This window comes from Sylvia atricapilla, chromosome 3 (assembly GCF_009819655.1).
Source record: "Sylvia atricapilla isolate bSylAtr1 chromosome 3, bSylAtr1.pri, whole genome shotgun sequence".
Taxonomy (NCBI): domain Eukaryota; kingdom Metazoa; phylum Chordata; class Aves; order Passeriformes; family Sylviidae; genus Sylvia; species Sylvia atricapilla.
This window is the reverse complement of record NC_089142.1, coordinates 45195974-45209514: the sequence shown is the minus strand read 5'-3', so window position 1 is coordinate 45209514 and position 13541 is coordinate 45195974. Positions and strand designations below refer to the sequence as shown.

General features: G+C 37.9%; 1 protein-coding gene across 1 annotated transcript in view; it reads left to right on the top strand.

Moving 5' to 3' along the window:
• Positions 1 to 13113, top strand: part of AK9 (adenylate kinase 9) — a 58628-nt gene extending 45515 nt beyond the window's left edge. Inside the window, exons 27-36 of the mRNA XM_066315261.1 lie at positions 2410 to 2623; positions 3426 to 3627; positions 4783 to 4929; positions 6181 to 6401; positions 7588 to 7784; positions 8282 to 8445; positions 9170 to 9268; positions 9350 to 9452; positions 9998 to 10112; positions 12672 to 13113. Coding sequence (XP_066171358.1) covers positions 2410 to 2623; positions 3426 to 3627; positions 4783 to 4929; positions 6181 to 6401; positions 7588 to 7784; positions 8282 to 8445; positions 9170 to 9268; positions 9350 to 9452; positions 9998 to 10112; positions 12672 to 12871 — 1662 coding nt within the window. The 3' untranslated portion in view covers positions 12872 to 13113. The remainder of the gene's footprint in view (positions 1 to 2409; positions 2624 to 3425; positions 3628 to 4782; positions 4930 to 6180; positions 6402 to 7587; positions 7785 to 8281; positions 8446 to 9169; positions 9269 to 9349; positions 9453 to 9997; positions 10113 to 12671) is intronic.
• Positions 13114 to 13541: the final 428 nt, after the last annotated feature.

The following is a 13541-nucleotide window of genomic DNA, read 5'->3' as shown; positions in this document are numbered from 1 at the left end:
CACTATCATTGATAACATGATTAAAGGTGACATTGGATCAGAAAGAAATGCCTAACTCTTAATGATACACAAAACAAAGGACAGCAGAGAAGATCCTAAAACTTTCCAATAGTAGTGAGAACAAACAGAAAGGATTTGGAATATGAATTTGTAAGAAACCACATACACAACTACCCACCAAACCTAGCAGTGGCAAAAAATGTTAAATGTACTTAATTCATTAGCAATAGATCTTTCTAGTCAAAATTTTTGAAGAGCAAGAAATCTATTTCCATGGTATTGTACTAGAGATCTGGAAAGTTGAGGTCAGAAAGTACTCATCACTATCCCCAAGGTAGGAAATTCAATGTTCACAGGTAATTCTTTTGGTTTAATGCTAGAGATAAAAGCAGATTGGATTCTGATTAAATAAAAATTAAAAAGATTCATTGAAAACAAAGTCCAGTGAACAACACACAGAAAGCACGAAGGCCCTGAAGGAAACATACTTTGGCCTTCATTTTACTATGCCAATTACTTGAACCATTTTATTCCATTTTATATAGCATCATGTTGGGTCTTCACCTGTTCTAGATGACATTTGTCTCTCTTTAGCCTTAGGGTCAGAATCTTCATTCTTTTTCATGGCTGCATCAATTGGCATCTAATAATCTTGGTACATACTAATAGAAGTAGATATGTCTACACTTCTGTCATTTCCAACTACTGAAACACAGTTTTGTGTTTAATTGCAATTAGTCTCTACACCCTAGTCCTTGCACTTCATTCTATTAGATTTCACATTTTTTTATTTCATTTCTCCACTTAATTCCTTTGTTCTATGCAGTGTTTTTTACCAACCAAAAAGTACAATTCAGTTAGAAGAAAGAAGTCATAGGAAGCTATTGGATAAAATAAGAATAGTGTGCTGACAGTGAAAATGTACAAGCTGATAAAAATGAAAGGGAAATAGGATCATTTTCAGGGCATTTTTGGATAATAATAATAGAAATTTTAAAATTGACGACAGACTGGAAGCTTTGGGGTAGAAATGCGGATTGAGTATATGCCAGTTACTTTGAGATTAAATCTGGGGAGGAGGGGAAGTAGTTATGCAACTGATTGGATAAGCAGAGAATAAACATTATGAGCTGAGTGAGGAATGGAAGCAGATATGCAGTAGAGCAGACTCATGAAATCCCATAAATTGAGGGCAAGCACTCTGAAATGACTTGATGCAGGAATAGGAACCTAAAGTTATGAGAAGAGTCTGGCAGAACAATGCCACGCAGTAGAACAGCCCCATCTCTAGCTGTAATAATCAGACCAACCTTACTGACTCCTTGAAAGAATAGTAATAGATTTGTGAGGTAGGATTTTTCTTGACAAGAAGCTGAGTTGGCTCTTCCCCATTACTTGATATGTATGCATTTAAGTACTGGGTTTTTTTCCTTAATGTATTTCAGTTTGCTTAATACAGAGTTGGATTTGCTGAATTATTTTTGCCAGGTTCTATGCTGGAGGAAAAAAAAAGTTTAAAATGGTAATTTTCTCCCCCTTCCTTCTTTTGTTGAAGGAAGGTCAATGTTACACATTACTCAGAGTGACACTTCTGAATCCCTTTAGAATGGTAAGGTGAGTGCGATCCAGTCTGGGCAATTTTTCTACGTACTGTTTTTCTACATGTTGTTTTAAAGCATCTTTTATTGACACTTTACGACAGTTCTTCCAAGAAGGGCTGCAACGGGAACATGACTAAGTTTTTCCATAGAGAAGAGTAGTGCAAGGAATTAATCCAGCATTACTTCAATGACTATTTCTGCCAATTGCATGCCTTACATGTCAATGATCCATCAATACTGCAGACTTTTTAGTGGGCTGTCTGATGGGTTTGAAAAGCTTTCATCAGCAGTGCATATATTTTTCCAAGAACTTTTTCAGTTTATCTTCTTGTGGTTTTTCACTTTACCATAATGTAAGTATTGGTATCCTTTTACGTCTTCTTCATTTGTATATGACTTCTGATGAATACAATATTCTCAGTGTATTTTCTATTGGCAGACAGGCAGGTGAGTCTAATTCACTGAGGAATAAAATTATTCTCTTTGTTCTTTGAAAATTCAAAAACCTGTTATGTTAATCTTCTCTGACTACACTATCTTGACAGACATAAAGTGTTATGGTACCACCTACTGGAAATAGCAAGTATTCTTTCTGTCTTCAATGTTTATTTCATCTTTTTAACAAGAAGTGTAGGTATAGAAGTTTCTCAGATTTGAGCAAAATCTGTGTGAATTTCAGAATGCTTTGATGGTTTGTCTCATATGGTTGGTACTCCTCTACCTTCCTATATTGCCACTTCTCTGAGATGGAGGAAGAAGAGGCTTTGTCAAACCTAATTAACTGATTCTCATTTTGTATGTTATACAGTTAAGCCAAGGAGATGTGATCAGGCCACAGCAAAGGCAGGGAAGCACAGTCTTTCCAGTAATCCATCGACAATATATTTATTTCTTTTCAAGTAAAGAAAATAGAGAAACATTTATGACAAATCCCATCAAATATATTTGTCAGCCAAAACCTAAGCTATCTATGCCAGTAAAGATTGCATTTGTGGGACTTCCAAAATCTGGAAAGACTACAGGTATGAGCAGTTATCTATTAAAAAATCATTCTTTAGTGACTCAAGCTGTATCTGTCTTTACTGTTATTAAGAAATCATAAACCATTAATGTTGTTGGTCTTCATGCTTTTCTTGATGGGCACAGATGCTTTTAGTTATATTCTCTAGTATCTCATTTGACAGTCTGATACTTGTGCATTGTCCATCTGAATTTTATCCCAAGTCCTTAAGATGTTAGTGACCTGGACTTGTACTTAGAAAAACTGGACGTAGACTATTTATACCCCTTGTATTATTTGTTAGTATTTTCTAATTGTTTCTTATTTTTTTTTTCAGTCAGTATAAGCTAATGTAAAATGGAGAAATAGTCTTAAGATCAAAGATGAGGACCCCAAACTTCCCAGTCTCTTTCCAAATTTCTAGATTAAAAAAACCCCCAAGATTTCCATCCTCCTCCCCTTCCTTCTCCATGACTGTCAATCCACACATTTTTGCCTTTTACTGGAGGAGGAGGAAACTAATTTTCAACCATAGTTATTGATTAGAATAGGATGTTAGGAAGAAGAGAGACAGGTTCAAATTATCTTATATTTAGGATGAAATTTTGCTATAATTCCCATTTTCTGGATAAATTGTGTAATTGATGGGCTGTTGTGTAAGAGGAGCAGCAATGCAGGCATATTTTCTAACACACTTTAATAATGTTGACTGTATCTACTGGGGTTTGTACAAAATTGAATAGTGTTAGCATGCCCTGTGCATATGCAAGATTGTGATGTGACTTAGCTTAAAAGTTGTGACTTGAAATCAAAATATTTTGCAGTTGCCCAGAGGCTTGCGAGTGTTTATGGGTTCCTGCGCCTGTCCTTAGGAGATGCCATCCGGTTTGTGATGAACAACCAGCCAGAGAGCGAGTTGGCACTTGAGGTACAGTCACACCTTCTCCAGGGACTCACTGTACCTGATGAATTGGCCATCCAGGCTCTAGATGTGGCTCTGCTAAATCACGTGGATAATGCCACTGGGTAAGAGCCTTCTCGGGGTTTTGGGGGTTTCTCTAAGATATGCCAGTCCCTTCCCAGGCATGGATTCCCATGTTATCGCTGTAAAACAATTTCACTAAAACACATCAGTGGTTTCTGCATTAAGAAAATAATCTGTACAAAAGGAGATTTTATTTACAATTGTTCTGTGAAATGAGACTGAAGCATAATTTTCTGCAATTTTCAAGTAACATCCCAGTAAATCCAAGTAATATGCTTTATGACAGTCAGGGTTTTTTTCAGTCAGTATGCCAGTATCTTCTATTATCTTTTGAGAACTACCATTTGGTCTCTCTAGTACCAACTCCAAAACCATCTTGGACACACCTGATTCTCTTTGATCATGCAGACTGGTTCAGTACTCAAGTTTGGGTTTTTTCTGTTTTTCTTAATGGCTTAAGTTATTAAGGAGGATCTGAAACCAATGAGTCCTCCCACCTCATTCTTATGTGATCCTAGGCTCTTTCTCCACCACTGAAACACCTTTGAAACTGGGCAGACTTAAAAAGCTTTATCATCAGTATTTCATGACATTCACCTTCTCATCTAAAAAAGGAGAATTGTTACAGAGAAAGGCAATTCTGCAGTAATCTCTGAAAATTATTTGTGCTTAAGGTCGGAATTCTTTCAGCTTCTCTTTCATGTTAAATCCTGGAATATTGTTTCAGTATATTTTGTTCCAGTATTGCCTAATATGTGAAAAGCATTTCTTCTTCAATATGATTTAAAAACTTTTAAAATACTGTAGTAAATCATTTTACTTACCACTTTCAAAACTGCTCCTCCCAACCCACATGCAGACTTCTTATAGTTAAAATTATGTTTCTGAATGATTGATGTGTCCGAATTTTAAACTACACCATTTTTATAAGTCACAGCCATCCACTTAGCTTTTGCCCTTTCTGCATTTCTTTTTCTCATTACTACTTCTTCTTCTACCTACTTGATTTTTTTATTTGGTCATAAATTCTTAGGAGTGAAGAAAGTGCCTGTCAGGTGAGAGCAGTGGTAACTTCATGGCATGGGTGTAGACTTTTGTCTCCGCGGAAAATATACTAGAAATATATATAAACTTAACTGGTTGGTTGGAAACTCACTTCTTAGGAAAACTATTTTTCTGTTTCTGTTTGTGTACAGAGTTGTAATTGATGGATATCCTCTAACAAGAAAACACGTAGATCTCTTGGAATCAACTAAGATAATTCCAGTGAAAATCTTTGAATTTGATATGGATACAAAGGAAGTGTTCAGAAGAGCACTGTTGGATAAGGAAAGCACAAACCGGTAGTGATACTCCCTGATAGAATTTTTTTTTTATTTTCTACACAGTATTATAATATCTCTATTTGTGTGCCTCAGTGCTATACTCAGAGGTTGTATCTAACCTGAGCATAACTCAGCTGTCTCTGAACTCCACATATGAAAAACATGGGAATCTGTCCTTCTCCTTTCTAATGCTGTGATTTCCATAGACCAGAAGCAGGGATGTAATGTATTTGGGGTATACTCTGGCCAGATCCTTCAGTTGCTTGACTGAGATTGCAAATGTGCAATGCTGTGCACCCGCTGCTTAGTTTAACTGGTTTAATGAAACTGTACATCAGAAATGTTACCACTTCTCTCTGCTGCTGAAATTTATTTTTCATCAATCGTTATCATAAAAGATATTGGTATCTTTCAAAAATTTAACTAGAGTTCTTTTAAAAATATGGAAATAATGCATATTTAGTAATATATAGAATTCAGGAGTTCTAAGCCTTTCAATTTAGTTCATTCCCTTCTTTGTTTTTCTGAGAAGACAAATATTCTGTTTAAAGAGCCGTTGGTTGTTTTTGGGGAAGAACAGTAAGTAGTTTATAAGCAGACAGAGAATGAAAAAGAACAGAACATTCACCTTAAAATTAAATTGTGTAAGAACCTGTTTCTCATTAGAGGAAGTGTTTCTAAGAAGTTCCAGATAGCTTGGAGCATTACTGCATGCCTCTTTCATTTTGTCCTTTTCTTTTTGTCTCTTTCTTTTTATCAAGTAATCAGTACAATGTTAAGTTGTTTACTAAAAGACAAAGACAATTTGCATTGCAAAAAATTAAATAAATTATGTGGTTTTGAAAGTATTTACTTTAAACTTCATTTTAAATACCAAACTAATTGTATTTCATAGGCTTAAGCACAAATCAAGTGTGCAATATCAAAGTACCATTTAAAGGTGTATTTGTTGTGTGTGTCAGGTAATATGTGTTGATACATTCCAAATCCTTTGCAAAATAATTATTGAGTTGTATTTGGGACATAAATAGAAAAAGTTTTGTTCTTCATTCTTGAGCAGGACTGTCTGATCGTAAGTACACTGCTTTTCACATGTAGCTGGTAGTATTCTTAATAAGAAATTTGTATTTCTCAAATATGTTCTACCGTATCAAGTAAAAAAAAAATTTGTGAAAATAACTTACAGTGAACTCTAAATTTTACACCTGAAATTCAACAAAATTATCTAATCTTCAGATTTAAATCACTCTTATTTTTCATTATCTTTAGACCTCCCTATCCTGAACATGACAGCCAACAGATTCTAGCTATTAAAAATTCCTGCTATAAAGAGCACATTGATGATATTAGAACTTACTATATGAAGGAACATCAGAACTGGTATGTGATTGATGCCAATCATAGCAAATGGAAGGTCTGGAACACTGTTCTGCAGGAAGTTCAGATGGTTGTTAAACAAATGCAGATATACCTGGAAAGAAGAAAAGAAGGTAAAAAACCCCCAAAGTTTCCCAGAATATTTGTTTCTTTAAAAAGCTACAATGTACTATGTGCATGACAACTACACCTTTCTTTGGATGAGGCTAATTCTTGGGCACATACATACCTTTAAATTCTTCAGCCTCATCTGCAGAGATCTTGAAGAGATCTCTTGAAAAGAGTGAAGACAAAGCCAGCTACAGGGCAGTCTGAGGCCATCCTCCAAAGAACAGGGAAACAGAAATCTGCTAAAGGAAGGCAGAATCCTTGGTCCATGGTAGATCTGGCAACACTGGGTGGTAAAAATCACAGAGTATCTCAAAAGTACAAGGGGAGCTCTAGCTTGCAGCTTCACTTAAGAATGAAGAAGAGGGAGGGAGAGGGAAGGTGCTAATTTAAAATCTAGAAATAAGCTTGAATATGTCATCTCCGTTAATTTCTGCGTTTTGAGAAGAAGACCACTTTATTCTAAAATGGCACAATTCCCACTTGACTTCTTGTGTGTCAGCACTGGTCAGGATTAAACATGCCTTTTAAACATATCAATACCATTTAACTAGAATTCCTCTGAAGGGCAAATATACTTCCTTATCTTATATCCACCTTTTGGGTTTAACTTTTACAGCTGTGTGGTTGCACCCATCTTAAAAATTAGAGTCATAACCAAAAATATTAAAATACACTTTACTTTTACACATCAAGCTTGAAAAAGCATGATTTTTAAGTAATTTGGGTTTGAGATGACATTTTATTCAAGATTTTGGATATATTTCCTTCAGATCAACTGTAGCATTTGCAAGATATGGATGGATAAAGGGGAGGCTTTCATTGCACCTTGTACTCTTTTACAGCAATGTTAAGAAATAAAATTATAGCTGAAATGTCCCTTAGTAACACAAAGGAGTGAAACAATAAACCATAAATAAGAAGAACTGACTAATAAGCTGAGCATGCAGAGTATCCCACATCATTAATAATTATTATATTTCTTAAATGATACAAACATGTTATTAAAATTATTGGTAGAATGAGTTACAACTTCATTTTATTATCAAATTGCTGTTTTAGTTCTCATTATTTCATATAATTTTCAAATTGTTAATTATCTGCTAGACTGTAGCATTCCTGAGTAGAATTGTTTGATGTTTCTATGTCTCTCATAAATAAAACATTATCATTAATTGCTTTCATTAACAGGAAAAGCAGCCAGCATTGCTTATTTAGGTGTCACTCCCAAGGAACTGCAGGATCAGCTGGGGGAGTGTGGACAGTACTGTCCTGTCAGCCTTGCAGAGAAAGGTGAACTGATTGACTGCTCTGTAACCCCATCACTGGAGTTTGCTGCAGAATTTCAAGGGCGCTATTACAAAATGGCTTCACAGGAACAACTGGAAGTGCGTGTCAAAAAGCAGGTCCAAAAGGAGGGGATTATGGGAAGAGGGAACATTGTTGCTTAGAATTTTTGGGTACATACAGATATAGGTAATATGCAACTTGAATTAGACCACTGTTGTTAGCAGTCCAGCTTTAGTTCTGCATACTTCTGCTATCAAATGTCTAGACAGACAATATACAGCACAGACACATTAAACTAAAGCTCATCTTGCAAATTGTCACAGATCAAACATTCATTTGAAAACAGTACTTCTCCTTTTCTGTTGTGGGGAGACTGAGTTAGAAAGTGGCTTAAGATAGCAGTAGATAGTATGGATGGTGGGTGGATAGTGACTATTTAACTGAGAGTAGGCTGGAAAAGAAATTACCCAGGAGCAACAGCAGTGCCAACACACTGTTGCATTGTAGAAAAAATAGGTATCTAAATTGTGTGAGCCAGTCCTCTGGAATTTGACCTACAGTGCTTCTTTCATGATAAAAATTTTTTTTTCTACAGAAATTCTTGAGCAGACCAGAGGTTTATGTATCATCACTGGCATCTCACCCTCTCCCACCCCCACATATGCTACCAAAGAAACTGACTGCAGTAGAAGCCTTATTTCCTGTCAAGGCTGAAATGCAGGGATACTGTCCAGTCACTTACCTAGAAGGAAAACAGAGGTATGTCACTAGAGTTTTCATAATCTGAATTACAGACTATATGTCCTATATTAATGCATTCATGAGGAAATATTTTCAAAGTACTTTTTGATGCTGTTCAGGGTTTGGACAGGAAAAGCAATTACAATTCTCTATATTGCACCTGTGGCTTTGGAAATCAAGATAAAATCACCTTTTAATACTTAGATGGCTACAGGTTCTACAAGAACCTGTGTTGGCTTGGTGTCTTTCATGATGAAGACGGACAGATATAGTTTGAATTCTCTCTATCATAAGCCTTCAAAGGTTCAAAGAAATCTCATAAATCCCTAGTAAATGCAAAACTAGGTATTATGATTTTTGTAAGAGATCCACAAAACTCCGCCATAGAGTCACATAGATTTCTTCAGTGTGCAAGAATTCCTCATCAGAGGAGAACCATAATATTCAATTCTATGTTATCCCTTTTTAATCTCCTGAACAACTACGATTGGCATTTTAAATGGAGGAGTTCTAAAGAAGCACTATAAAAGTTCCTTAATAAGCAGATTTTGAGATAGAGACTATCAGATTTTGAACCTTGTAACTGTCAGTCATGTAGTGGAAACTTGGAAAATTGCTATTTTTTTTTTAGTTGCTACGCTTGTTGAATTACCAGAAGGTTACCAGTAGCTCATGAATTTACACCACACAAATTATGTTTTACATTTTTTGTGAATGAGTAATTGTTGCTCCATCTCTTCAGATATGAAGCTTTGGTGCCCGGCAACATCGAGTATGCAGCAAAATACCAAGACAAGGTATATATTTTTGAAAGTGAAGAAAAACTTCAGAAGTTTATGAGGTGAATACACTAACTGCATTTTAATCTTCAATCATGTCACTGTTTATACATCTTAAAAGTGCTTACTTTTTATCTGGTTAGGTTACCAGAGAAGTACTGGAATCTGAAGCTTCCCCATAAACTCCCTCCAAAAAGAGAGCCAATGCTGCTAACTACACTTCCTTTGGCTGGATACCTTGAACAGGCCAGTTTTTCCTTTTCTATTTTAAAACATGATTTTTTGATATATAGTGTATCTCACTCAGTTTTTTAAAATTTTAATGCATTTGAATATTATCTTTATTAATGAGATTATATTAAAAAGAATTTTTTTTTTTTAGTTACAATTGAGAGCAATTTTTAAAGCTTTAAAATAATAGATGTTTGTAGCTTAAATGGAAAAAACACAAGACTGTCAGAGGGAGATAATAAGCTGCAGTATTATATGATAGATTTTCTGACTTAGTTGTTTATCCTATCTTGTAAGAGTGCATTATGGTGTGACTTTTAATACCAGCACAGACACAAGCTTACCTGGAAAAATTTAAGAGTCGTTTGTTCCTCTTTGACATATGAACAAATTAAAAAATTATTCATGGTCACAGCCCTGCCTATTGTATGCTGATTTGTTACCTTCTACTATTCATCAACTTAGGGTATCCTCCTGTATGGTTAAGTCTGAGTTACAATAGGATAAAGCATTGTTCAAGATTTATGTAATGGTCTTTTAAATCTGTTTTCTTTCTTTAGGGAGTAGCAACTTCTCTAATAAAAGCTCTGCATGAAGTTGGCAGCCTTAAGCCAAAGTTTCCATTCTTAAGTGTGAAAGAAACTGCTCTGCTTTTTGTCTCCTTCCATCTAAAAGGTAGTGTATAAAATAGCATGCTATAAAAATAACTAATTGTATAAATGACGTAAGTCCTCTGATACAATATAGATAGCAAATTAGTGTTCATATTTGCTATTTTTTAGAATTTCTGTTTGGTTTTTTTTTCTGGAGATATCAGTTGCAGGTAATAATTTTTATCAGTTTGCAATCAGTTTAGTTGTTGCCAGCTTTCTCAGTTTCAGTGTCCTTGTTTGCAGCTCTGCTATAGCTTTGGGCTGGTTTCCAGCACTGCTGGAGATTTCTGGAGCATGACTGACATTTCTTTCAACCCACCACTTTTGTCTTTTATAAGCCAACCTGTTCACTGGGTGAACTTCACCTGGCCTTGTATATTTTACATTTTTTACTTATTCTTTTAGATAATACCTTATCTTATAATAAGATAATACTTATTCTTTTAGATAATTCTTTTAGATATTCTTTTAGATAATAAATAAATAATTATTTATTCAAAGCTCTTTACATCCTGTTTTCTCATGTAGTTTCCAGAGCCCTCCAGAATTTTCTTGAACTATCACAGAGTTTTTTTGCTAGCTCAGCTTTGTTAAGGAGGACCATTGAACAGGGCAGGCACATGTTAAGCCTCTGCATACAAGTACAGTTCCTAAGCTACCAAACTGCTTTTATATTGTAGTTTGCTTCATTCACAAAGGCTGTTCTCATTCTATTGTTAGCATGGCTTTGCTAACATAAGGATGCCCATCCTAGGAATGTTTTGCTCATATATTGCAACATTAAATCATTATTAGTAATGCATGATGAACCAGAAGGGTTATGCAAGTACAGAAATCTCTTCTCCTCATGCAGTGCCAAACAGCTTTACCATAGCAATTCAGGAAAACAAGCAGTGGGTAGGACTGCTTTCAGCTTTAAGATATAACAGTCCTGTACACTGACAAATCACTTGAACTTGAGGAATAACTTCTTTCACATACTAGTGACCAAACACTGGAACAGGTTGCCCAGAGAAGTTGTGGAGTCTGGAAATATTCAAGAGCCATCTGAACATAATCCTGTGCCATGTGCTCTGGGATGACCCTGCTTGAGCAGGGAGGTTGGCCCAGATGACCCACTGTGTCCCTTCCAGCCTGACCCATCCTGTGATTTGTTGCAAATTCAGCATTATTTATTATTGTGCATCTCTTCAGAGTAGTCACACCATTCTTGATCAAAACATTTGACCAAAATGTTTCCAGTTGTGGTCACAATACAAGAAAGAAATTGAACTACTAGAAAGTGTTCAAATGAGGACAACAAAGATGTGGTCACCTTTCTAATAGTTTAATTTCTTTCTTGTATTGTGCCCAAAACTGCACACAGACTCAAGGTGAGGCTGCCCCAGCACAGAGCAGAGTGGGACAATCCCCTCCCTTGCCCAGCTGTCAATGTTGTGTTTGATGTACCCCAGGACATGGTTGGCCCTCCTGGCTGCCAGAGCACTGCTGACTCATGTTCCATTTGCCATCGACCAGGACTCCCAGGTCCCTTTCCAGAGCACTGCTTTCCAGCCTCTCATTCCCCAGTCTGTCCATTGATCCAGGGTTGCCCCATCCCAGATGCAGAATCTGGCACTTTCCCTCGTTGAACTTCATATGGTTGGTGATTGCCTAGTCCTCTAATTTGTCAGGGTCTCCCTGCCCTCAAGGGAGTCAACAGCTCCTCCCAGTTTTCTATCATCTGTGACTTTCCTCAGTATCCATTCCACTCCTACATCCAAGTAATTTGTGAAGATATTGAAGAGCACAGGGCCAAGGATGGAGCCCTGTGGGAAACCCATCAGTGACAGGTCACCTGTCCCATGTCACCCCGTTCCCTATAACCCTTCATGCCTGAGTGGTGAGTCAGTTGCTCATCCATGGCATGACGTGTTTATCCAGCTGTGTGCCTGGCATTTTGTCCAGAAGGATACTGTGAAAGAAGGTATTGAAAGCTTTACTGAAATTAAAAAAGATTACATCAACTGGCATTCCTTGGGTCAACTAGGTGGATTATTACCTTGTCATACAAGAAAATCAGGTTTAATAAGCAGGACTCTTCTCTCATGAGGCCATGTTGGTCACAGTCCTGCTTACCAAACCTGATTTCCTTGTATGACAAGCTAGCCCACCTTATGGGCAAAGCATTTAGGCCATAGAACACCTGTCCCAAGGACACAGTAACCCAGCATCAGCTATGCCAGACCTGGGCTATCTCCAGGATGTGCCACTTCAGATTATGTGCCACACTACCCAGATCTGTCTACATGGAGATTCACCAGTATGTCATGGTCTGAGAAATGGGAAGTTGACAGCAGCTGGGCATGTTTGTTGTGTCTTCTTTTGCAAAAGCCTTATCCTTCTGATTATCATGACCCTTTGGAGTCAGGAACTTTCTGAAATACCAGACTTGATCTTTTTGGCTTGGCACCAAAATCAAGATGTTTATCTGTACCATGGGTAATGCTAACAGAGGTAGATTTGGTCCCTCTGGAAACTTCTGTAATGTAATCCCACGAAGTTTATAGGGGACACTAACATTCTGCTTAAATTCTTGCAGCACACAACCCCCGGAGCTCGGAGCCAGTGCGGCAGATGTACAGGAAGAAGCTGTTGCAGTTCGTGGAGCACTGCCAACTCATCCCCTACCTGGGGACTGCCATGGGCCCGTATAAGGAGCCAAGAGATCGGCCCCTTGGTCTTGATGACAGGCTGCAGACTTTTTTTTCCTTGAAAGGCACCCGCCCCACTTTTGTGTGAACCCTGTATTTCCGCTGATTAACACATGGAGTGTTACTATCCGGCACCAGTATGGCTGCAACACGGCCTGCGAGCATCACATGTTCTCAGGCCAGTTTTTAAATACGAAATCTTAAAAATAAAATCTTTTGTCTGAAGTTGAGAGATATAAAGCTACTAGAGAGCATCCAAAGGATGGCTGTGAGGATAGTGAAGGGCCTTGAGGGGAAGCCGTATGAGGAGCAGCTGAGGTCACTTGGTCTGCTCAGGCTGGAGGAGACTGAGGGGAGACCTCACTGCAGTCTGCAACATCCTTGGGAGGGCCAGGCATTGATCTTTTCTCTGTGGAGACCAGTGACAGGACCCGAGGGAATGGCCTGGAGTCGTGCCAGAGTAGGATTAGTTTAAATATTAGGAAAAGGTTTTTCACACAGAGAGTGGCTGGGCACTAGAACAGAGTCCCCAGGGAAGTGGTCATAACACCAAGGCTGACAGAGTTCAAGAAGCACTTGGCAGCGCTCTCTGGTACATGGTGCGATTTTGGGGGCTGTCCCGGGCAGGGCCGGGAGCTGTACCCAGCCAGGCTCCCCCGTGGCTCCGAGCCCCGCCCTGGTGCCTCATTGCGGCGGCGCAGGCGCGGTGCCGGCCCCGGCCCGGAAGCGCGGCGGCGGCGGCGGCGGCGGGCGGTGAG